This window comes from Cherax quadricarinatus, chromosome 80 (genome assembly GCF_038502225.1).
Source record: "Cherax quadricarinatus isolate ZL_2023a chromosome 80, ASM3850222v1, whole genome shotgun sequence".
Taxonomy (NCBI): Eukaryota; Metazoa; Arthropoda; class Malacostraca; order Decapoda; family Parastacidae; genus Cherax; species Cherax quadricarinatus.
The window spans coordinates 9,254,307-9,281,025 of record NC_091371.1 but is presented as its reverse complement, the minus strand read 5'-3'; the positions used below and the strand labels follow the sequence as shown (position 1 = coordinate 9,281,025).

The 26,719-nt window shown below is 45.1% G+C and overlaps 1 protein-coding gene across 2 annotated transcripts in view; it reads right to left on the bottom strand.

The window, feature by feature from the left end:
- Positions 1-26,719, bottom strand: part of LOC128702311 (uncharacterized) — a 29,339-nt gene that overhangs the window by 1,371 nt on the left and 1,249 nt on the right. For both annotated transcript variants that reach the window (XM_053796497.2, XM_070102096.1), the window contains exons 2-7: positions 14,605-15,550; positions 13,443-13,682; positions 10,647-10,780; positions 9,936-10,040; positions 9,268-9,400; positions 8,057-8,095 (exon numbers count right to left, since the gene is read on the bottom strand). In XM_053796497.2, the coding sequence (XP_053652472.1) occupies positions 8,057-8,095; positions 9,268-9,400; positions 9,936-10,040; positions 10,647-10,780; positions 13,443-13,682; positions 14,605-15,515 (1,562 nt within the window). In that variant the 5' untranslated portion in view covers positions 15,516-15,550. The remainder of the gene's footprint in view (positions 1-8,056; positions 8,096-9,267; positions 9,401-9,935; positions 10,041-10,646; positions 10,781-13,442; positions 13,683-14,604; positions 15,551-26,719) is intronic.

Here is a 26,719-nt window from a genome sequence, read left to right as displayed (position 1 = left end):
TTTTCCATTCCTTGGATTGAATCTGATTTCCCCCCATTCCTCCAGGCAATCTATGATCTGTATGAGTTTAGTGCCATAAAAATAAAGCAATAATGATCTGTGTATATAAAATAAATAAAATGATACCAAATTTGTTGTCAAAACCAATTCTTCCATCAAAATTTGCTAATACAGACATCATTAAAATTGGCTGATACTGATATAAAAAATTGGTCAGTACTGATACTGATACCCAATACTGATACTTTGGCATGCCCCTAGCAGGCAGGCCTTGAATTATAGGGAAGTAAAGGAAGTAACATCATACTGTGTTCTAAGTGTTCAAGGAGCGCTTAATCCATAGGGGTTATACAGCACCAGGAAAAACAGCAGATAATCAGGACTGAGGCAAGAAAGGGAAAGTCAAGTACAATTCCTTGGATCCAAAGCCTCCTCATTGGCATCAAGGATCCTCCCTTGATCAAGGGGGACACATTATTTTATCCATGAGGTAATTCAAAACCTGTGATGGTCATGATGTGTCTGAAAAATAAGATGCAATCAGGTTTGATCCAAGGGAAAAATTGCTCAATTTCCTTGAATCAAGAGCCTTCACCAGCTACAAGGTTCAACTCTGAGTATTTCACAGCATCATTTCACTACTCATCCCTGAGCCCAGCACTATTCAGGTAAATACCCTTAATAGTGACACTAAGGCAGGCAGATGTTCAAATAATTAACATATCCTGAATGACATATTTAATTTTGAATCATTAGTTTTGTCTAGGGATAGAAGTAGGAAAGGAACCTGTGACGTGAAAGTAGCTGGCCTTGAAAACTTTTAGTAGGTTGACTTCAGATGTATTTATTCATTTCTTCATTCATTCTCTCTCTCTCTCTCCCCTCTCATCTCTTTCTCCCCTTTCCTTTCTTTCTTCCCCTCTCCTCTCTCTTTCTCCCCCGCTCTCTCTCCTCTCTATACTCTCTCTCACACACACATTATATATATATATATATATATATATATATATATATATATATATATATATATATATATATATATATATATATATATATATATATATATATATATATAATTTGTATACAGGAGAAGTAGACAAAAAGGAGAGACGAATTAACACATTCTCAGCTGGAATGAGGATTTAATTTCAAATATGTAGTAAGTGAAGGAAAGGGGGAGGGGTGCGGTGGTTTACCTGGGCAGGTGGGCCGGCCAGGTGACTCCTGGGTGAGAGGTGAGGGAAGAAATGGAGGGAGAGAATGAAAGAGAAGAGATAGAGGTAAACACTCTTACATCACCGTGGCTCAGCAAGTATATTAAAACTAGCTTTAATTGTGAATATAACCCGGTGCTCACCACGTGTCCACCATGCACGCAACTTTCACTCTTGTGGAAGGCACAGACAAGTCTCATATTCGCTTAAAATACAATTAATAAGTGAAATTTAAAAATGAAAACTTTTTGTCGATGTATTAGAAGGACTGACCAGTATGTTAAATATAACTAAATAAAAAGGAATAATATTTAGAAATTAAGTAAAACAGTAATAAATCATGAAACAGAGATAAATAAGTGATCTAGAACCAATATTTCAGGTAACAAAGTGGTCGCAGAATATTTTATTACTTAAAGACAGTAATAGTCTCTCTTGCTGTTATTATCCTTATTGTAGCTACTGCTAAGTAGTTATTATCCTTATTGTAGCTACTGCTAAGTAGTTATTATCCTTATTGTAGCTACTGCTAAGTAGTTATTAACTCAACAGCTGCTATAAAAATATATGCAACAGCTTCCCTACAAACCTTAATCCCAAATAAGTCACTTCGTCTGACTTTTTTGGGTTATCCTAGGTAATTTACACATATGTTACTACCTGGAGGTTATTCCGGAGATCAACGCCCCCGCGGCCCGGTCCACGACCAGGCCTCCCGGTGGATCAGGGCCTGATCAACTAGGCTGTTACTGCTGGCCGCACGTAGTCCAACGTACGAACCACAGCCCGGCTGATCAGGCACTGACTTAGGTATCTGTCCAGCTCTCTCTTGAAGGCAGCCAGGGGTTTATTGGTAATTTCCCTTATGCTTGGTGGGAGGCTGTTGAACAGTCTTGGGCCCTGGACACTTATGGTGTTTTCTCTTAAGTGTACTAATGGCACCCCTACTTTTAACTGGGGGTATTTTGCATCGCCTGTGATAATCTGCGTAACTGTATTTACGTGTACCTGTATCCTCTAACAGTCTAGCACAGTTATTATACCTTTCTGCAGGATATCTCAAAGATGACTTTGGTGGTCACGCCCCAGGTCAGGGTCCCAGACCAGGCCTGTATACTGCCTATTATTGAACTTTTTTGTAAGCCTAATTAAAAGTCGTTCAGTGTCATCTTTATCAGTTCCTTCAGTGAATGCCTTGCAGCCATTATGCAGGTGAAGTACTCTTAATCTACGGGACTGGAGCTACGTTCCCTTGAAGATTGAGACACTTGCTACGCTAACCAGTGGCTTTTTCAGTCCAATACAGAGAAAAATGGTGGAAGATGATGAGAATGAGGTAATCAGTCCCTCAGCCTGGAGTCGATGTGTTCAGTCCATCAGTCATGAGAAAAGTACCCTTATCTGGAGACGGCTTCGAGGGTCAACGCCCCCGCGGCCCGGTCTCAGACCAGGCTTCAAAACTGCAGACCATTCCCCGAGCGTAAGACCCCCTACGGGTTTAGAGTTACCCCTTGAATATAATAATGATTTATGCCAACAATAAACTTTCCTACTACACATAACAGTGTGTCCCACATTTGCAACGAACTTTCCCAAAACAACTCTTCTCACGTGAGCTAAAATTTCAGAAATATTAAATGTTTCCCAGAATCTCTCTCCAACATTTATCATTTGGTGTCAACAGCCTGGTTGATGAGACCCTGATCAACCACGAGGCCTGGTCTCGGACCGAGCCGCGGGGGGCGTTGACCCCCGAAACCCTTTCCAGATATACTCCAGGTAACTATAACCCAAATCTAACATCTCACTTTTATTCTAAAACCATTATTTTGTTTTATTTCCACACGTATTCAAGGATCAACCCCCCTCCCCCCCACACCACCTCTGACGAGATCTCAGATACAAGTGATACAATTCTTTGAACTTATCCCTGTCAATATTTTCTGGCCCCTTTAAATGTTTTACTCACTGCTAGTACATCCAACTTCTTTTCATTCATAGGAACATTCTTCTTCCTCCTTATATTTACGTGAAGTGCAAAACCCGTGTGGGTCATTCAGTACAAGAGTTGGAGGCTCGATCCTCCGTCAGCTAACAGCCACTACCTCTACATTACATCCACATATATTAAAACAACCCAACTTTAAAAATCCATCTTTTTCATAATTACAAGTTAATTCAAGTCATCTCTTAATGTTCTATAATCAAAAATATTTTAATGTAAATTTTTTTCTAAAAAATACTTAGCCGAAAATTATTTTGTAAGGGAACAGGATATATGGCAGATTTAAGCTTATGGGAAGGCACTCGATCCAAGGAATTGGAGTTGCCCTCCCATTACTCAAATCAAACCTGATTACTTTTAAGGCATATATGACATTACGGGTTTAGAGCTTCCCAATGCGTAATAATAGGAATCGTGGTGGTAGTAGTAGTAATAGCTGTGCAGCAGCAGCAGCAGCAGCAGCAGCAGCAATAACAGTAATAGTCAGCAGCAGCAGCAGTAGTAATAGTAGTAATAGTAGTTGTTGTAGTAGTAATAGTAGTCGTAGTAATTAACACTTTAAATAAGCCATCGAAATTAAGAGCTTACCATGAATATATCAACTCGTAGGTAGTAAAGAATAACGAGTCACTAATAACAAAGACTGCATATACGATGTTTATAACATGTGAAACATGTACAAACATGTGAAACATGCACAAACACGTGAAACATGTACAAACATGTGAAACGTACAAACATGTGAAACATGCACAAACACGTGAAACATGTACAAACATGTGAAACATGCACAAACACGTGAAACATGCACAAACACGTGAAACATGTACAAACATGTAAAACATGTACAAACATAGACAAAGAAAAAATCGACGTATGAGAAAAATATTAAGTGTTTGAAGGCCGTGTGGACACGTTATAAAGCCATGACACACGGATGGCAACACTCTAAGAACTTTACCATTTATCATCTTTATTAATTATATAAAAAGCTGCATAAGGCAAAATAATAAAGCAACCACAAAGACTATTGTGTCTTGATCTAGATGCGAGGAAAACATTATTATAACTCACAAACAAAATACACAAATATTTATATATACATATTTTCTTTTGTTATGGCAAGCATTATGGGCTAGATGGCGGAAATGCTAATCTGGCCCTTGTGTCCATGGGTCCAGGGGTCAATTTACCTTGTCGGTTAAACACGTGCCTTACATGTATTCCCAAGTCTTGGAAAATCTGTTAAGTACTTTGTTGCAAATATCTGTTAATGTTAGTTTATTTCAAAGTCGTCTGCAGCAATAATTAAATAGTGTAGTAGGACTGTTAAAGTGTTGGTGATTACCAGTGATGTAGTTATCGTAGTCATGGGAAAATGTGAAGTTGATATTCTCACGTGACATCAGAGCGCAGGTGTGTGTTGAACACCTGTGGCGGCTGTGACATGATCACCCGCCCACCTCAGGGGTCTCAGGCCGCCCAGGCTATAGTAGCCCACTTCGGGGGTCTCAGGCCGCCCAGGCTATGGTAGCCCACTTTGGGGGTCTCAGGCCGCCCAGGCTATGGTAGCCCACTTTGGGGGTCTCAGGCCGCCCAGGCTATGGTAGCCCACTTTGGGGGTCTCAGGCCGCCCAGGCTATAGTAGCCCACTTCGGGGGTCTCAGGCCGCCCAGGCTATGGTAGCCCACTTTGGGGGTCTCAGGCCGTCCAGGCTATGGTAGCCCACTTCGGGGGTCTCAGGCCGCCCAGGCTATGGTAGCCCACTTCGGGGGTCTCAGGCTGCCCAGGCTATGGTAGCCCACTTCGGGGGTCTCAGGCTGCCCAGGCTATGGTAGCCCACTCCGGGGGTCTCAGGCCGCCCAGGCTATGGTAGCCCACTTCGGGGGTCACAGGCCGCCCAGGCTATGGTAGCCCACTTCGGGGGTCTCAGGCTGCCCAGGCTATGGTAACCCACTTTGGGGGTCTCAGGCCGCCCAGCCCATGGTCGCCCACCTCATAGGTCTTATGCCGTCTAATCCATGTTTGACCCTCGGGGGTTTCATGCCGTTCAACCCGTAGCCACCCCTTGGGAGTTTGATGCCGCCCAACCCATGGCAGCCCACCTCGGGGGTCTCAATAACCCCCCACCCAGAGGTAACTCAAGGTTGTTATCGCTGTAACGACCTCTTTCAGACACTTGCGACGTTAGCCTTTGTTAATAATAACTTAACAGAAGTCAATCGATCAGTCACGTTAAGCACTGCTGCCTCTGGCGACACCACGACACTTCGATTGTTTTTTGAGGTATTGGTAAAATAGTACTTTCTAAACTGAGCATTAATTAGGAAGATAACACGACCAGTCATCGTTATTTCACTAATAAAATGTATTCTGTTCTAACTTCAACATGGTTAACATTGTTATATTCATGGGAAGCGCTAAATCACTAGGGCATGGTCATACAGGCGCCTGGGAAAACAGAGGGCATTCAGATTCAATCCAAAGGAGGGGGGGGGGCACAGGCACAATTCCTTGGATCAAGAGCCCCCTCACCGACATCAAGGAACCTCCTTTCAGGGTATTTAAGCCAATTTCTCGATATACGCTATTGGGACTAGGTTTATATCAATCGAATTTAACCAGTTGCAATGTATATTAACACTAATAAATATGATGCATAATAATAGCGTAGTCTCGCATTAAAAATATCCAGCACCTTTTCTATTATTTAATAGGAAGAAAATGCAGATTCTATAAAATAAACTATGAGAAAAACGTTTCGTACGTTGCTGAGGGATGAAGAGGTTCATTACTGGATAAAAAGTATGGCAGTAGCAGCAGCAATTATCCCTGGTAGTAGTGAGAGAGAGGTAGGACGGGGAGGCTAGCAGGTGCTTGAAGGCAGGGGGAAGGGTTGAGTACTGGGATAGGTAGGAGAAAGGGAGGGAGGGAAAGAGTGAAGGATAGATGAGGGAAGAAGGATAGAGAGAGGAGCGATAAGGTGGGAAGAAGGAGAGGGACGTACGAGAGATAAGGTAAGGAGGCGAGGAACAACAGATGAACTGAAGGAAGATGCTGGGAGAATATAAAGATTGAATGAAAGGAGAGGAAAGGCGGAAGAAGGATGGAAAAGGAATTTGGGGAGAAGGTGAAAGGATAAATAAAGCGTCTGGAGTGGAAGGCAACATGTAGACTGACACAGACGGATTTATAGAAAGTAAGGTAGAGGAAGAGAGGATATGGGACACCCACACTAGTGTTTGAGGAGATACTGGAGACCCACACTAGTGTTAAGGGGAGATATTGGAGACCCACACTAGTGTTTGAGGAGATACTGGAGACCCACACTAGTGTTTGAGGAGATACTGGAGACCCACACTAGTGTTTGAGGAGATACTGGAGACCCACACTAGTGTTTGAGGAGATACTGGAGACCCACACTAGTGTTTGAGGAGATACTGGAGACCCACACTAGTGTTAAGGGGAGATATTGGAGACCCACACTAGTGTTTGAGGAGATATTAGAGACCCACACTATTGTTTGAGGAGATATTAGAGACCCACACTAGTGTTTGAGGAGATATTAGAGACCCACACTAGTGTTTGAGGAGATATTAGAGACCCACACTAGTGTTTGAGGAGATATTGGAGACTCACACTAGTTTGAGGAGATATTAGAGACCCACACTAGTGTTTGAGGAGATATTGGAGACCCACACTAGTGTTTGAGGAGATATTGGAGAACCACACTAGTGTTAAGAGGAGATATTGGAGACCCACACTAGTGTTAAGAGGAGATATTGGAGAGCCACACTAGTGTAAGGAGAGGAGATACTGGAGACCCACACTGGTGTTAGGAGAAGAGAGGAGACCAGTATTAGAGACCCACAGTAGTGCGAGGAGACAGCAGACTGGAAACCCACTGGCTGGTGTTAGCTGAGGAATACTGGAGACCAACACTGGTGTTAGCAGAGGAAATATTGGAGACCAACACTGGTGTTAGCTGAGGAATACTGGAGACCAACACTGGTGTTAGCCGAGGAAATATTGGAGACCAACACTGGTGTTAGCTGAGGAAATATTGGAGACCAACACTGGTGTAGCTGAGGAAATATTGGAGACCAACACTGGTGTTAGCTGAGGAAATATTGGAGACGAACACTGGTGTTAGCTGAGGAAATATTGGAGACCAACACTGGTGTAGCTGAGGAAATATTGGAGACCAACACTGGTGTAGCTGAGGAAATATTGGGGACCAACACTGGTGTTAGCTGAGGAATACTGGAGACCAACACTGGTGTTAGCTGAGGAAATATTGGAGACCAACACTGGTGTAGCTGAGGAAATATTGGAGACCAACACTGGTGTAGCTGAGGAAATATTGGGGACCAACACTGGTGTTAGCTGAGGAATACTGGAGACCAACACTCTGGTGTTAGCTGAGGAAATATTGGAGACCAACACTGGTGTAGCTGAGGAAATATTGGGGACCAACATTGGTGTTAGCTGAGGAAATATTGGAGACCAACACTGGTGTAGCTGAGGAAATATTGGGGACCAACACTGGTGTTAGCTGAGGAAATATTGGAGACCAACACTCCGGTATTCCTACCTCACCCAAAATATAGGATTTATTTTACTTCAGTATCGGACGCTTCAATCTCTGACACCTAAAAAAAAAAAAAAGCTATAGATATTTCAACATTTTAGCTACAAACGCTTAGCGTCCAACATTTAAATGACGGATGTCTGCTGGTTCAGCAACAATTTTTAACACCAGAATGCAATAAAAAAGACTGGCACAAATAAGCATTAAATTTTCTGCCATGAGCGGAATACAGACAGGTTTACTCACCTCAGAGTCTCCAGCTTAGAAGGGAAGCGATCTCTTCCACTGAAACCAGAGAAATATTCAATAAATATAAATCCTTACGATATCTAACACTAAAATACACTGAATTAAAACATCTCTTAAAGTAGAAGGACCCCAATGGAAATGCAAGGACCCCAATGGAAATGCAAGGACCCCAATGGAAATACATGGACTCCAATGGAAATACATGGACTCCAATGGAAATACATGGACTCCAATGGAAATACATGGACTCCAATGGAAATACATGGACTCCAATGGAAATACATGGACTCCAATGGAAATACATGGACTCCAATGGATTATTATTATTATAATAATGGAGAAACGCTAAACCCGTAGGATTATACAGAGACTGTGGGGGTGGAAGGCATTCAGGTTTAATTCAGGGAACTGGAGCACAATCCAATTCCCTAGATCAAGAGCCCCTCACCAGCGTCAAGGAACCTCCCTTGAGGGGGGGACTCCAATAGAAATAAGTCACTTTGATTTTTGGAGTTTTCCTAAGTAATTTACACCGTGATATTTGTACTTGCGCCTAAACAAACTTATTTATTAACACATTTGTAGCATAGATCGATGTGTGTTTTGTTAGCTGCTGTGTTCATCAAACACAATTATATAATCAAGGGAGGAGCGCTAAACCCGAAGGATTATACAGCGCCTGGGAGGGGGGAGATGTGGAAAGCATTCAGGCTTAATTCGGGGACCCCTCATGGAAGGTTCCTTGATGTTGGTGAGGGGCTCTTGATTTAGGGAATTGAATCTGTGCTCCAGTTCCCCGAATTAAGCCTGAATGCCTTCCACATCCCCCCCCCCAGGCGCTGTATAATCCTTCGGGTTTAGCGCTTCCCCCTTGATTATAATAATAATAATAATTAATTCGGGGAACCGGAGCACAGATCCAATTCCCTAAATCAAGAGCCCCTCACCAACATCAAGGAACCTTCCCTGAGGGATCATCAAACACAAAAGTTGCAATACAAGTCACAACACTTTCCCTCTGTGTAGAGCTTTTTTTCAACTTACATATGACATAATAAAGATCTAGACCTAGTGAAACACTGTCAGAATAAAAGCTTGTGTCTCAGTTTTCACACGTGTTGACAATACGCCATTTGCTGATGCTCACCTGATTATTATTATAATCAAAAAGAAGCGCTAAGCCACAAGGACTATACAGCAATGCTCACCTGAGACTGTCGATCTTGTTGCACTTCTTGCCTGGTGGCTTGCAGAAGGGCAGCCTCTCACGCAGTAAGTCGAAGGCGTTATTCATGTCTCTCATTCTAGTTCTCTCCCGGTCACACGCAGACTTCTTGTAATCTGCAGAAGACACACCTATGTACGTTTTCAGGACAGTTATGAAGAAATGTAGAGAGGATGAGAGAGCCTGAGTCACCACCATTAAAGTATTGTTGTTGCTGTTTAAGGGATGCGACTTAGGGAGCAGTATCGGCCTCATATAATATCGTGCTCAATAGGTTAAATTGGTCAATTAGTAAGAACTCACTTAAAATTAAGTCCTTTCTAAAATTTTCTAAAATTCGGACCCTTTCGGTCCGAATTGGACTATAAACTAGTCACACAGAAGCACTAAGGGAAGATAACCAGTATATAAAAGAGAGAAAGGCGGGGACAGAAGTAGAACGAGGTGAGGTAGTAGATAGGTTAGGTCAGGTAAGGTTCGTCAGGAAACAGGACAAGTGTTTCCTGACGCGGGTCTTAAACAGATGACGACCCGCCGTTGGAACTTTTGGTCATCTGATCAAGGCTTTCCTCTGGCTTACCGGTCCACCCCTTTAAAAATTATGATCATAGCTATAATTATTTTGTTGTAGGTAGTAGACATTATGTATACCTTCCCTGGAGAGCTTCTCGTGGACACGCTGTGAGCGCCCCCTGCCGCCCCTGGAACCTGGACCAGAGCGAGGTTGTATATCCTCACCCAGTATACTGCTCACACCTGACAATTATCATTATTATAATTATGATCATCGCCATTATTATTATTATCACATTATTATTATATTAGCTAAAGCGCTAAACCTTATAGAGTTCTGCATTTATACCTGGCAATACATGAACCTTCAACAACGCCTCTTCAGAAACACGTACAATAATTTGGCTATAATTCCTGATCCGTGGGTCTACATGTGGATATTAATAAAAGTACCATAAACATTGACTAATGATCAGGTAATTGATAATCTCACATGGGCTAACACACCAAGTGGGAAATTAATTTCGGTTAGAGAAACGCTACTGTCCTGATCATGGTCTCTGATATGTGTACATGTATATATATATGTATATATTTTTTAATGAGCCGACCGCATACCACCGAGGCAGTGTAACCTAAAAAGAAAAACAAACGTTTATCTTTTTAAACTTAGTAATTTATACAGGAGAAGGGGTTACTAGCCCCTTGCTCCCGGCATTTTACTCGCTTACGACAAGCATGGCTTACGGAGGAAGAATTCTTCTCTACATCTCCATGGAGCCATATGCACAAACTGACACTACAAGTTGTTAAACCATCAGTAGACTTTATAAATGAAACTTCACTTACTGGTGCAGGTGGAGGTGACGACAGGAAGATGGGAACGAGAGAGAGACCTGGGCAAGGAGCAGCCGGCCATGCTGGTGTGTGGGTAGCCTGGCAGGCTCCCAGACCCGCCTCCCACACCACTCTGCTCAGCGTACCTGTACGTGGAACAGCATATTTGTAGTAAAAATGACATACACGCTGAAAAATGAGAGATCACTTGACAAGAAACACAGATGAAAAGAGATTTGTCGATTTCGGCCTCAATCATGTGTCCTCTTCAGCAGATCTGCTGACGAAAGCATCTAACTAAAACTAAAACTTACAGATCTTTCTCGCTCGAGTTTCTTTTTTTTTTGTCCAAGTGATTTCTCACTTTTGTATATACTAATATGTTGAAGATCATTATTAATATACTCGTGGGTAAGCGCTAAACCTATAGGAGTCATCCAGTGCGTGGGAAATGGGAACCAACAAGGGCTGCTGTAATTCCTCATGTCAAGAGGCCGCCACTTAATATGGTATAGAGCACTGCGATATATATATATATATATATATATATATATATATATATATATATATATATATATATATATATATATATATATATATATATATATATATATATATATATATATATATATATATAAATATATATATATATATATATATATATATATATATATATATATATATATATATATATATATATATATATATATATATGTCGTGCCGAATAGGCAGAACTTGCGATCTTGGCTTAAATAGCAACGCTCATCTTGCCATATTGGACAAACGAAAATTTGTGTATGCAATAATTTCGCCAAAATCATTCTGAACCTAACGAAAAAAATATATTTCACTGTGTTTGTTTAGTATTAAATTATTGTAAACAAATCTAAAATATATTTAGTTGGGTTGGGCTAAAATAAATTGCTCTTGTTATAATAAGGTTAGGTAAGTTTTCTAAGATTCTTTTGGTGCAAAATTAAAAAATTTTTACATTAACAGTAATGAAAAAAATATATCTTTAAATGTATAAGAGATAATTTTAGAAAGGACTTAATTTTAAATGAGTTCTTGCTAACTGACCAGTTTTACATATTCGGCACGACATATATATATATATATATATATATATATAGAGAGAGAGAGAGAGAGAGAGAGAGAGGGGCGTTTGACCGTCAAAATGGCGGACTCACTCTAAGTCAGGCGACTGCAAACTCTCTGTACATTTTAGAGAGGAATTGAGGAGTGGGAGGTAACAATTAAATAATTAATAATAAAAATAATAATAACAGCTAATAATATTAATAACACTGGTCAACAATGGTTTCAATTCACGTTTAGAAAAACGGTGTTTTTAACTAACTTTTGGGACGCCGAATTCAAATCCGGATTTAGTTTTGTTTCAAGATTGCAGTTTATATAGGGTGTCCTGTAGGACTCAGCTCACTCACTTGAGGTCCGGAGTTCGAATCTCCGGAACGGCTGGAAAACATTAGGACGTGTTTTCAGAAGACACCTGCTGTCCCAGTTCACCCATCAGTAAAACAGGTACCTGGGTGTTAGTGGACTGGTGTGGGCCGAATCCTGGGACAAAACTGACCTAATTTACCCGAAATGCTCAGCATAACAAGGGACTTTCTATATAGTAGTATGTCATTGATGTCAGCTATGGTCTGTATACCTTGTACATGTACTTGTAGAAATAAAGATATTATTATTATTATTATTATTATTATTATTATTATTATTATTATTATTATTATTATTATTATTATTATTATTATTATTATTATTATTATTATACGAAGTAGAACTCCCACGGTGAACGACTGCACCAAGACAGACATCATGGAGAAGATACATCAGGCAAACCTGACGATCAATTTAATGGTCGACTACTGCTGGACAATATGGCTGGACACATACTGAGCACAAGTGAAAGAGAAAACCCTGAAGACTGTGCTGTAAATATGTCCGTATGAGTGTATGAATTTTTTTACTGTTTGTGTTATGCGTATACATGCTAAATTTATGCTCAGAATGATTAGTTTTTGTAACTGTATGAACCACATTTGTTGAATATGCAAAATATATGATGGTTAGGTAAGGTATACTATGTGGTTCTTCAACCTTAAATAGTCAAAATATTGATCATAAGAATTAAAAAAAAAATTACGCGATGGAGACTAAATAATATCAGATTTATGATCATTGCATCAAAGTTAACTTATAATAAGTTAATTTGCTTTTTGAAGTTGATAAAAAGTTTATTTTGTTGGCTAATGTGATTACAGCTAACTATGTTATTTATAACAGCTGCTGATGTAATAATACCAAAATTAACAACAATAATAGGCTAACTATTATCAGTATTAATATTAATACCCTTTACCAGGCCTGAAGAGGGGTAATTACCCTTTTCCACTCCTGGTAAAGGGGTAATTACCCTTTTCCACTCCTGGTAAAGGGGTAATTACCCTTTTCCACTCCTGGTAAAGGGGTAATTACCCTTTCCCAGGCTTGGTAAAGGGTTAACAATGATTACTAATAGTATAACAGCAAACTTTAATAGTAGCACTAACAAAGTCTAACACTAGCATATTCTAACACTAACACACTAACAACAAAACTCAGAACACTAACAACAACACTAATAAACTAACGACAACACAAATACACTCGAAACAAGAACACTAACCATATTTAACAACGGTGGTAATAAATTCTAACAGCAACGCCAACAACACATCGTAATAACACATTCCTGTTATTACGATTTCGTGAGTCGTGACTTAGCAAGAGAGGGCTGACCTGAGGGCGTACTCTTGGGAGTAGGTATGTAGGGCTGGCATGATGTGGCTATGAACGGAGTCTGGGGGCGTCAGCAGCGTTGTGGGCGGACTGATGGTCTGGTAGGGGCCCAGGCCGCCAACACTGTCCATGTATAGCGGCTCGTGGCCGTAAGACAGGCTGGAAGCTGTGGGCGGGGAGGGCTGCATGGTGGGTGGCTGTCCTGGGTAAGGTGGGATGTACACTGATGATGTCACAGTCCTGTAGGAGAGAGTTAAGAATGAAAAATGCTATGGGGATACCGACAAGATGTGAAAAAACAGACACATCTGTACAGTATATTTCGCCACAAAACATTTCCCCGAATAAATGTCCTCAATTATCCATAAGTTTACTTGTCCACAAGATTCTTACCTCAGCTGAGGTATGATTGTTGTCGTAGTGGTTATTAGTGAGGAAAGAAGGGAAGTGGCTCCTGACACGGGGCTTTATCAGATGGTGGCGAAAACAGGAGAAATGTATCTCTGGATACATGCCGAAAATATCCTTGCACGACAGGACTCGTAGCAATGGATTCGAATTGGACAAAGATTTAGAAAGGGTTCAGGGAAGCACTAGTTAAGCAACAGAGTTGTAGATGAGTGGAACAAACTTCCAAGTTGTGTCACTGGAACGAGAATTTTGGATAGCTTTAAATGTAGGTTGGATGGGTATATGGGTACCCGTGTTCCTTCATTCTTGTGTTCAACAGCTGGTTTATCCCACTTAGATTTACACCACTTTTAAAAAACAATGGCTTACTACCTAACAGAAAAGAGAAGTCTGGAGTTTACCTGGAGAGGGTTTCGGGGGTCAACGCCCCCGAGGCTCGGTCTGAGACCAGGCTGTTGTTAGTTTATTCGCCAGAGATAATACTCTGACAAGAAACTTTTTTTCATATAAGCTTTCCCGTTCATTGGTGCTACCCCATGGCAGGGCAGTCGAAGGAGAATAGTATTAAATGATCTTTAGCTGCTCACCAAGATTACTATTATACTAAAATAACATGTGCTGAAGCTGTATTACGTCTTATGGCAGGGAGAAGCATAGAAAAATGAAAATGGACAAAGAGAAGTGGATTGTAGGGCGCAATGTCATACAGCAACACTGGTAGCTTCATGCATTAACACCGTGCGGTACAAACCTGAGTGTGGTGTAGGAGGGCGGGGGATCGAAGGAGTGTGCTGGTGGAGGGTCAGAGGACAACGAAGTGAGGGGATCAGGTCCCCGGAACGCCTCTCCGACCCTGCTGAAGGCGCTCTCGATGCTTGGCAGCTTGGCGGCGGTGATGGGGGTCAGGTCGCTACTGCCGATGGTGTCCTCGCTGCGGAAGAGCTCCGAGGACGGCAGCCCCAGACTCTCACTGCTGCTACCACCGGAGATATCCAGGACGCCCGAGTCCACTGATATATTCCCCGCTGGGGAGGGCGAGGACGGCACCACAGGGGCGGTCCTGGCCAGTAGAGGATCCCCTCGAGGTCCCCCGGGGCTAAAGTCCACAGGAGCGTCCTGAGGGGCGCTGTTCTTGTACGTGTAAGTGAGGCTGTCGTTCTGGGTGTTTGTTTTGTCAACACTGGAAGCGGCGGTGACTACTGGAAGAGTGATAACTCGACCGTGATGTCGAAGCTGGATGATATCTCCACGCCCTGGGATGCGTGTGATGTTACTCTCAGAGTCAGGGAAGAAATGCACTTCCACGGCGTTCTCTGGCAAGATCAGACCACCTGCTACTTTGCTGACTTCTTCTCCGATTCCACTGTTATTGCTAACACTACTGCTACAGCTATTATTGCTGCTATTTTTACTGTTGTTTGTTGTTATCACTGTAGTTGAGACTTTTACCACAGGTCTGCTATTGGTGGTTGTGGTGGTGGTGCTGCAGGAGGTACTAGTGCTCCTATTGTTAACTCTAGCACTGTTGGTGCTTTTGGAGGTGGGAGTATTGGTGGTAGTGATAATGCGAGTAACAGGGCGAGTCTTGAGAGTAACTAATGAGGAGTCGCGTCCTGCTCCTCCTTCTGCTGAAGATTTCACAAACTTTTGAAACTTAGGCATGATGACCCGACGAAAGGACTGACCTCCACCCTCACCTGCAAAGTGATATAAATAAAACTAAAGAAACATATTTAGGTGAATTAGACACGGGACTTCTGCAGCCAAATGAGGAATTCAACGAGTAGTCATCATCATGTGGTGAGTTCTGCGTATTTTGAATGACTGTATAAAATCAGTCATATAAATTAGCTGAGAGCTAGTCACGGTGCATATATTGTTTATGTCTGGGCAATATATACCTATAATAATAGTTATAAATAATAATAATGCGGCCAAATGAGGAGACCATTGACATACAAGATATAAGAAAAGAAAATACTATCTGAAATATCTGAAAATTAAGCAGTAAAATCAGATGAGAATATCTCACTGGGGTTTAAAAAAAATGTGTTGGGAACTAGACTGCCTACTCCGAATTATTGCCAAGAAATCAATAAAATACGAAAAATCAACGTACATAAACACACACACACACAGAAAGAACGTACACACATAACATTATGATTATTGCACATATGGGGGAGCGCTAAACCTGTAACAGTCATACAGCACCTGATAATTGGGAGGCAATCAGATTCACTCAAAGGAAAGGGAGGGATACCTCCCATTATTTTTAATCAAGAGCCCTTCACCGGCATCAAGGCCCCTCGCTGGAGGAGTACCTTCACCGGCATCAAGGCCCCTCCCTGGAGGAGTACCTTCACCGGCATCAAGGCTTCTCCCTGGAGGAGTACCTTCACCGGCATCAAGGCCCCTCCCTGGAGGAGTACCTTCACCGGCATCAAGGCCTCTTCCTGGAGGAGTACCTTCACCGGCATCAAGGCCCCTCCCTGGAGGAGTACCCTCACCGGCATCAAGGCCCCTCCCTGGAGGAGTACCCTCACCGGCATCAAGGCCCCTTCCTGGAGGAGTACCTTCACCGGCATCAAGGCCCCTCCCTGGAGGAGTACCTTCACCGGCATCAAGGCCCTCCCTGGAGGAGTACCTTCACCGGCATCAAGGCCCCTCCCTGGAGGAGTACCTTCACCGGCATCAAGACCCCTTCCTGGAGGAGTACACACACAACACACATAACAAGTATTAGCGGTCAAGTGACTAAATCAGATTCTAAGTTACCATCAATTAATGGACTGTAAACTGTGCTGGACAACAGGTGTGCGGGGCGCCATCAGATAAGAAACATTAAAATTAAATTGTGTCGTAGTGAGCGTGAGAGCGTAAGGGAGTCCATGGGAACGACAGGAACGACATGGGAACCATAGGAACAACATGGGAACTACAGGTACGACATGGGAACCACAGGAACAACATGGGAACGACAGGTACGACATGGGAACCACAGGAACAACATGGGAACCACAGGTACGACATGGGAACCACAGGTACGACATGGGAACCACAGGAACAACATGTGAACCACAGGAACAACATGGAAATGACAGGTACGACATGGGAACCACAGGAACAACATGGGAACGACAGGAACGACATGGGAACCATAGGAACAACATGGGAACGACAGGTACGACATGGGAACCACAGGAACAACATGGGAACGACAGGAACGACATGGGAACCACAGGAACAACATGGGAACCACAGGAACAACATGGGAACCACAGGAACAACATGGGAACCACAGGAACAACATGGGAACCACAGGAACAACATGGGAACTACAGGAACGACATGGGAACTACAGGAACAACATGGGAACGACAGGAACGACATGGGAACGCTCACCGTCCATATCCAGGAGCTCTGTCGAGAAGCTAGTTGGTTAAAGGGGGTTTAAAGCCTTTCAACTACACGAGGGTCAATGAGGCTGCATACAACCAGTCAAGAATATTTTATTCCTTAAAAAACGGATTAGAATAAAATCTCATTGTACGTACACTGAGAGACATACACAACACGCTGTATGTCTCAGTATAATGAAGTATTCTGCACACCCAATGGTGCATGTATATCCTTCATGTAGGATAGTATAGGAGAAGGTTTAGTGCCCTCCACTTCAGCTACAAACTCCCCTTGAAAAAGCGATGGTGTAGTTTCTCTGGCATATATTAAACCCAACCTGGGTACTGAATAGAAAAGGTGGTATCAGAGTTCATGCAAAGAGAATTAACCATTATTACGAACGTTACTGCGAAGATCACCATCATTACTGATGGAAGTGACCGGTGACCCACAACCTTGGAGGTGATAAATAACCTACTTCACAGGAGAATACAGAGGCTTCTCCCCAAAGTTATTTGTATAAATATATATTCTAGCAAAAAAAAAAAAAAAACACTCACTCTGAACGTGTTGGCTCGGATTTATCCTCTTTTCTGCAACACTGCAAGCTCCTGATGATGTGTTGATTGCAATACGAAAGGCCGATAAAAATATATATATATATATATATATATATATATATATATATATATATATATATATATATATATATATATATATATATATATATATATATATATATATATATATATATATATATATATATATATATATATATATATATAAGTAGAGTAACACCTGTTTAAGTGGAAAGGGAAGGGAGGGGTAAGAGTGAGAGAGAGGGAGGGGCAGGGGGAGGGTGAGTGTGTGGTCTGAAAGAGAGGGTGAGGGTGATAGGGAAGTTGAAAGCAAGGATGAGAGTGATGGGGAGGTTGAAAGTGAGGGGGGTGAGGGGGAGTGTGAGGGGGGGGAGGGGGAGTGTGAGGGGTAAGGGGGGTGAGGGGAGTCTGAGGGGGGACTGGTTCCCATTAACTTACCAACACCTGCAGACGAGTAACACACACACATCCACCACAACTATCACCACCACCACAGCTATCACCACCACCACCACAGCTATCACCACCACCACCACAGCTATCACCACCACCACCACAGCTATCACCACCACCACCACAACTATCACCACCACAACTATCATCACCACCTCTATCACCACCACCACAACTGACACCACCACCACAACTGTCACCACCACCACAACTATCACCACCACCTCTATCACCACAAACCACAACTATCACCACCACCACCACAACTATCACCACCACCTCTATCAACACCACCACAACTATCACCACCACCACAACTGTTACAACCACAACTATCACCACCATCACAACTATTACCACCACCACAACTATTACCACCACAACTATCGCCACCACAACTATCACCACCACCACAATTATCACCACCAAAATTACTATCACCACCACCACAACTATCACCACCATCATATCTATCACCACCAAAATTACTATCACCACCACCATATCTATCACCACCAAAATTACTATCACCACCACCACAACTATCACCACCATCATATCTATCACCACCAAAATTACTATCACCACCACCACAACTATCACCACCATCATATCTATCACCACCAAAATTACTATCACCACCACCACAACTATCACCACCATCATATCTATCACCAAAATTACTATCACCACCACCACAACTATCACCATCATATCTATCACCACCAAAATTACTATCACCACCACCACAACTATCACCACCACCCCCACCACAACCACCGCCACCACCACCACAACTACCACCACTGATGCTACCACAACTTGCAAGGGGGTAACCGAACAATTTGTCCAGCAAAGATTTTCAATAAAGGGAAAAAATCAACGAATCAGGCCAGAAAAACGAGCGTTCGTTATTTATTTTGTTACTGTAGTCACAGGGAGCCATGGAGCCATGGAGCCAGGGAGCCAGGAAGCCAGGGAGCCAGGGAGCCAGGGAGCCATGGAGCCAGGGAGCCATGGAGCCAGGGAGCCAGGGAGCCATGGAGCCAGGGAGCCAGGGAGCCAGGGAGCCAGGGAGCCAGGAAGCCAGGGAGCCATGGAGCCATGGAGCCATGGAGCCAGGGAGCCATGGAGCCATGGAGCCAGGGAGCCAGGGAGCCATGGAGCCATGGAGCCAGGGAGCCAGGAAGCCAGGGAGCCAGGGAGCCATGGAGCCATGGAGCCATGGAGCCAGGGAGCCATGGAGCCAGGGAGCCATGGAGCCATGGAGCCAGGGAGCCAGGGAGCCATGGAGCCAGGGAGCCAGGGAGCCAGGAAGCCAGGGAGCCAGGGTGCCAGGGAGCCAGGAAGCCAGGGAGCCAGGGAGCCAAGGTGCCAGGGAGCCAGGGTGCCAGGGAGCCAGGAAGCCAGGAAGCCAGGGTGCCAGGAAGCCAGGGTGCCAGGGTGCCAGGGTGCCAGGGAGCCAGGAAGCCAGGGTGCCAGGGAGCCAGGAAGCCAGGGAGCCAGGGTGCCAGGGAGCCAGGAAGCCAGGGAGCCAGGGTGCCAGGGAGCCAGGAAGCCAGGGAGCCAGGGAGCCATGGAGCCAGGGAGCCAGGGAGCCATGGAGCCATGGAGCCAGGGAGCCAGGAAGCCAAGGAGCCAGGGAGCCATGGAGCCATGGAGCCATGGAGCCAGGGAGCCATGGAGCCAGGGAGCCAGGGAGCCAGGGAGCCAGGAAGCCAGGGAGCCATGGAGCCAGGGAGCCAGGGAGCCATGGAGCCATGGAGCCAGGGAGCCAGGGAGCCATGGAGCCATGGAGCCAGGGAGCCAGGAAGCCAGGGAGCCAGGGAGCCATGGAGCCATGGAGCCATGGAGCCAGGGAGCCAGGGAGCCAGGGAGCCAGGGAGCCATGGAGCCAGGGAGCCATGGAGCCAGGGAGCCAGGGAGCCATGGAGCCAGGGAGCCAGGGAGCCATGGAGCCAGGGAGCCAGGGAGCCATGGAGCCAGGGAGCCAGGAAGCCAGGGAGCCAGGGAGCCATGGAGCCATGGAGCCAGGGAGCCATGGAGCCAGGGAGCCAGGGAGCCAGGGAGCCAGGGAGCCAGGGAGCCATGGAGCCAGGGAGCCAGGGAGCCAGGGAGCCAGGGAGCCAGGGAGCCAGGGAGCCAGGGAGCCAGGGAGCCAGGGAGCCATGGAGCCATGGAGCCATGGAGCCATGGAGCCAGGGAGCCAGGGAGCCAGGGAGCCAGGGAGCCAGGGAGTCAGGGAGCTAGGGAGCCAGAGAGCCAGGGAGCCAGGGAGCCAGGGAGCCAGGGAGCCAGGGAGCCAGGGAGCCAGGGAGCCAGGGAGCCAAAGAGCCAGGGAGCCAGGGAGCCAGGGAGCCAGGGAGCCATGGAGCCATGGAGCCAGGGAGCCAAAGAGCCAGGGAGCCACAGAGCCAGGGAGCCAGGGAGCCAGGGAGCCAGGGAGTCAGGGAGCCAGGGAGCCATGGAGCCATGGAGCCAGGGAGCCAGGGAGCCAGGGAGCCAAAGAGCCAGGGAGCCAACGAGCCAGGGAGCCAGGGAGTCAGAAAGTCAGGGAGCCAAAGAGCAGGGAGCCAGGGAGCCAGGGAGCCATGGAGCCAGGGAGCCAGGGAGCCATGGAGCCAGGGAGCCAGGGAGCCAAAGAGCCAGGGAGCCAAAGAGCCAGGGAGCCAGGGAGCCAAAGAGCCAGGGAGCCAGGGAGTCAGGGAGCCAGGGAGCCAGGGAGCCAGGGAGCCAGGGAGCCAAAGAGCCAGGGAGCCAGGGAGCCAGGGAGCCAAAGAGCCAGGGAGCCAGGGAGCCAAAGAGCCAGGGAGCCAGGGACCCAGGGAGTCAGGGAGCCAGGGAGCCATGGAGCCATGGAGCCAGGGAGCCAGGGAGCCAAAGAGCCAGGGAGCCAGGGAGCCAGGGAGTCAAAGAGCCAGGGAGCCAGGGAGCCAGGGACCCAGGGAGTCAGGGAGCCAGGGAGCCAAAGAGCCAGGGATCGAGGGAGCAAGGGAGCCAGGGTCGAGCTAAGGGAGGATAGGTCCAATTCCTTACATCGACAAGGGAGAGTAAGTCCAATTACTTATATCAACAAGGGAGGACACGTCCAGTTTCTTAATCATCAAGGGAGAATAAGTCATATTCCTTACATCAGCAAGTGAGATTGAGCGCAGTTCCTTATATCAAGAGCCCCTCTCCAGCATCAAGGCACCCCTCATAGCGCAGTTCCTTATATCAAGAGCCCCTCTCCAGCATCAAGGCACCCCTCATAGAGCAGTTCCTTATATCAAGAGCCCCTCTCCAGCATCAAGGCACCCCTCATAGCGCAGTTCCTTATATCAAGAGCCCCTCTCCAGCATCAAGGCACCCCTCATAGCGCAGTTCCTTATATCATGAGCCCCTCTCCAGCATCAAGGTACCCCTCATAGCGCAGTTCCTTATATCAAGAGCCCCTCTCCAGCATCAAGGCACCCCTCATAGCGCAGTTCCTTATATCAAGAGCCCCTCTCCAGCATCAAGACACCCCTCATAGAGCAGTTCCTTATATCAAGAGCCCCTCTCCAGCATCAAGGCACCCCTCATAGTGCAGTTCCTTATATAAAGAGCCCCTCTCCAGCATCAAGGTACCCCTCATAGCGCAGTTCCTTATATCAAGAGCCCCTCTCCAGCATCAAGGCACCCCTCATAGCGCAGTTCCTTATATCAAGAGCCCCTCTCCAGCATCAAGGCACCCCTCATAGCGCAGTTCCTTATATCAAGAGCCCCTCTCCAGCATCAAGGCACCCCTCATAGCGCAGTTCCTTATATCAAGAGCCCCTATCCAGCATCAAGGCACCCCTCATAGCGCAGTTCCTTATATCAAGAGCCCCTCTCCAGCATCAAGGCACCCCTCATAGCGCAGTTCCTTATATCAAGAGCCCCTCTCCAGCATCAAGGCACCCCTCATATCGCAGTTCCTTATATCAAGAGCCCCTATCCAGCATCAAGGCACCCCTCATAGCGCAGTTCCTTATATCAAGAGCCCCTCTCCAGCATCAAGGCACCCCTCATAGAGCAGTTCCTTATATCAAGAGCCCCTCTCCAGCATCAAGGCACCCCTCATAGCGCAGTTCCTTATATCAAGAGCCCCTCTCCAGCATCAAGGCACCCCTCATAGAGCAGTTCCTTATATCAAGAGCCCCTCTCCAGCATCAAGGCACCCCTCATAGCGCAGTTCCTTATATCAAGAGCCCCTCTCCAGCATCAAGGCACCCCTCATAGCGCAGTTCCTTATATCAAGAGCCCCTCTCCAGCATCAAGGCACCCCTCATAGCGCAGTTCCTTATATCAAGAGCCCCTCTCCAGCATCAAGGCACCCCTCATAGCGCAGTTCCTTATATCAAGAGCCCCTCTCCAGCATCAAGGCACCCCTCATAGCGCAGTTCCTTATATCAAGAGCCCCTCTCCAGCATCAAGGCACCCCTAATAGCGCAGTTCCTTATATCAAGAGCCCCTCTCCAGCATCAAGGCACCCCTCATAGCGCAGTTCCTTATATCAAGAGCCCCTCTCCAGCATCAAGGCACCCCTCATAGAGCAGTTCCTTATATCAAGAGCCCCTCTCCAGCATCAAGGCACCCCTCATAGCGCAGTTCCTTATATCAAGAGCCCCTCTCCAGCATCAAGGCACCCCTCATAGCGCAGTTCCTTATATCAAGAGCCCGTCTCCAGCATCAAGGCACCCCTCATAGCGCAGTTCCTTCTATCAAGAGCCCCTCTCCAGCATCAAGGCACCCCTCATAGCGCAGTTCCTTTTATCAAGAGCCCCTCTCCAGCATCAAGGCACCCCTCATAGCGCAGTTCCTTATATCAAGAGCCCCTCTCCAGCATCAAGGCACCCCTCATAGAGCAGTTCCTTATATCAAGAGCCCCTCTCCAGCATCAAGGCACCCCTCATAGCGCAGTTCCTTATATCAAGAGCCCCTCTCCAGCATCAAGGCACCCCTCATACAATTGTTATAATTGCCACGTCATCACATTTCATTCAACTATTAATATTTTATTTACTTTTACATTTATGAAGGAAAGCTAAACCCGTAGAGATAATACTGCACCTGGTCGTGGTTATTTAGCTATGCACCTGGTCGTGGTTATTTAGCTATGCACCTGGTCGTGGTTATTTAGCTATGCACCTGGTCGTGGTTATTTAGTTATGCACCTGGTCGTGGTTATTTAGCTATGTATCTGGTCGTGTTTATTTAGCTATGCACTTGGTCGTGGTTATTTAGCTATGCACCTGGTCGTGTTTATTTAGCTATGCACTTGGTCGTGGTTATTTAGCTATGCACCTGGTCGTGTTTATTTAGCTATGCACTTGGTCGTGGTTATTTAGCTATGCATCTTGTCGTGGTCATTTAGCTATGCACCTGGTCGTGGTTATTTAGCTATGCACCTGGTCGTGGTTATTTAGCTATGCACTTGGTCGTGGTTATTTAGCTATGCACCTGGTCGTGGTTATTTAGCTATGCACCTGGTCGTGGTTATTTAGCTATGCACCTGGTCGTGGTTATTTAGCTATGCACCTGGTCGTGGTTATTTAGCTATGCACCTGGTCGTGGTTATTTAGCTATGCATCTTGTCGTGGTCATTTAGCTATGCACCTGGTCGTGGTTATTTAGCTATGCACCTGGTCGTGGTTATTTAGCTATGCACTTGGTCGTGGTTATTTAGCTATGCACCTGGTCGTGGTTATTTAGCTATGCACCTGGTCGTGGTTATTTAGTTATGCACCTGGTCGTGGTTATTTAGCTATGCACCTGGTCGTGGTTATTTAGCTATGCACCTGGTCGTGGTTATTTAGCTATGCACCTGGTCGTGGTTATTTAGTTATGCACCTGGTCGTGGTTATTTAGCTATGCACCTGGTCGTGTTTATTTAGCTATGCACCTGATCGTGGTTATTTAGCTATGCACCTGGTCCTATTTATTTAGCTATGCACCTGGTCGTGGTTATTTAGCTATGCACCTGGTCGTGGTTATTTAGCTATGCACCTGGTCGTGTTTATTTAGCTATGTATCTGGTCGTGTTTATTTAGCTATGCACCTGGTCGTGGTTATTTAGCTATGTATCTGGTCGTGTTTATTTAGCTATGTATCTGGTCGTGTTTATTTAGCTATGTATCTGGTCGTGTTTATTTAGCTATGCACCTGGTCGTGTTTATTTAGCTATGTATCTGGTCGTGTTTATTTAGCTATGTATCTGGTCGTGTTTATTTAGCTATGCACCTGGTCGTGTTTATTTAGCTATGTATCTGGTCGTGTTTATTTAGCTATGTATCTGGTCGTGTTTATTTAGCTATGTATCTGGTCGTGTTTATTTAGCTATGTATCTGGTCGTGTTTATTTAGCTATGTATCTGGTCGTGTTTATTTAGCTATGCATCTGGTCGTGTTTATTTAGCTATGCATCTGGTCGTGTTTATTTAGCTATGTATCTGGTCGTGTTTATTTAGCTATGCATCTGGTCGTGTTTATTTAGCTATGTATCTGGTCGTGTTTATTTAGCTATGCATCTGGTCGTGTTTATTTAGCTATGTATCTGGTCGTGCTTATTTAGCTATGCACCTGGTCGTGTTTATTTAGCTATGTATCTGGTCGTGTTTATTTAGCTATGCACCTGGTCGTGTTTATTTAGCTATGCATCTGGTCGTGGTCATTTAGCTATGCACTTGGTCGTGGTCATTTAGCTATGCACTTGGTCGTCTTTATTTAGCTATGCACTTGGTCGTGTTTATTTAGCTATGCATCTGGTCGTGGTCATTTAGCTATGCACTTGGTCGTGGTCATTTAGCTATGCACTTGGTCGTGTTTATTTAGCTATGCACTTGGTCGTGTTTATTTAGCTATGCACTTGGTCGTGTTCATTTAGCTATGCACTTGGTCGTGTTCATTTAGCTATGCACTTGGTCGTGGTCATTTAGCTATGTACTTGGTCGTGGTCATTTAGCTATGCACTTGGTCGTGGTCATTTAGCTATGCACTTGGTCGTGGTCATTTAGCTATGTACTTGGTCGTGGTCATTTAGCTATGCACTTGGTCGTGGTCATTTAGCTATGCACTTGGTCGTGGTTATTTAGCTATGCACTTGGTCGTGGTCATTTAGCTATGCACTTGGTCGTGTTCATTTAGCTATGCACTTGGTCGTGTTCATTTAGCTATGCACTTGGTCGTGGTCATTTAGCTATGCACTTGGTCGTGGTCATTTAGCTATGCACTTGGTCGTGGTTATTTAGCTATGCACTTGGTCGTGGTTATTTAGCTATGCACTTGGTCGTGGTCATTTAGCTATGCACTTGGTCGTGGTTATTTAGCTATGCACTTGGTCGTGGTTATTTAGCTATGCACTTGGTCGTGGTTATTTAGCTATGCACTTGGTCGTGGTCATTTAGCTATGCACTTGGTCGTGGTTATTTAGCTATGCACTTGGTCGTGTTCATTTAGCTATGCACTTGGTCGTGGTTATTTAGCTATGCACTTGGTCGTGGTCATTTAGCTATGCACTTGGTCGTGTTTATTTAGCTATGCACTTGGTCGTGTTCATTTAGCTATGCACCTGATCGTGTTTATTTAGCTATACACTTAATCTTTGTTTATTTGGAAAAGAGGAGAGGAAGGGAATGGAGGATGATGTACCCAAACATTCAGAGACCAAATAAAGTTGATATGTAAGTCAAAGAAACATAAATCGTTCAGCAGCTGTACCCAATTACTGCTTATAGAAATATTTCAGCCACGTTTCTGTTTATTAGAGTACGTCTGTGTTAGGTTCTACAGGGTTCCACTGAGTTCAAATCTGGGGACAAATACTAAGGTTAGAGTACGTCTGTGTTATGCTCTATAGGGTTCTACTGAGATCCAATCTGGGTACCAATACTTAGGTCAGAGTACGTCTGTGTTAGGTTCTACAGGGTTCTACTGAGATCCAATATGGGTACCAATACTTAGGTCAGAGTACGTCTGTGTTAGGTTCTACAGGGTTCCACTGAGATCCAATCTGGGTACCAATACTTAGGTCAGAGTACGTCTGTGTTAGGTTCTACAGGGTTCTACTGAGATCCAATCTGGGTACCAATACTTAGGTCAGAGTACGTCTGTGTTAGGTTCTACAGGGTTCTACTGAGATCCAATCTGGGTACCAATACTTAGGTCAGAGTACGTCTGTGTTAGGTTCTACAGGGTTCCACTGAGTTCAAATCTGGGGACAAATACTAAGGTTAGAGTACGTCTGTGTTAGGCTCTATAGGGTTCCACTGAGATTAAATCTGGGTACCAATACCAAGGTTAAAGTACGTGTGTGTTGGGTTCCACTAATATTAAACATGGAGACCCACGTGAGAGTGGGATTCATGGGAACACAGCTTACCTGGCAGAGGTATCTCTGTTTGTAGGTCACCCA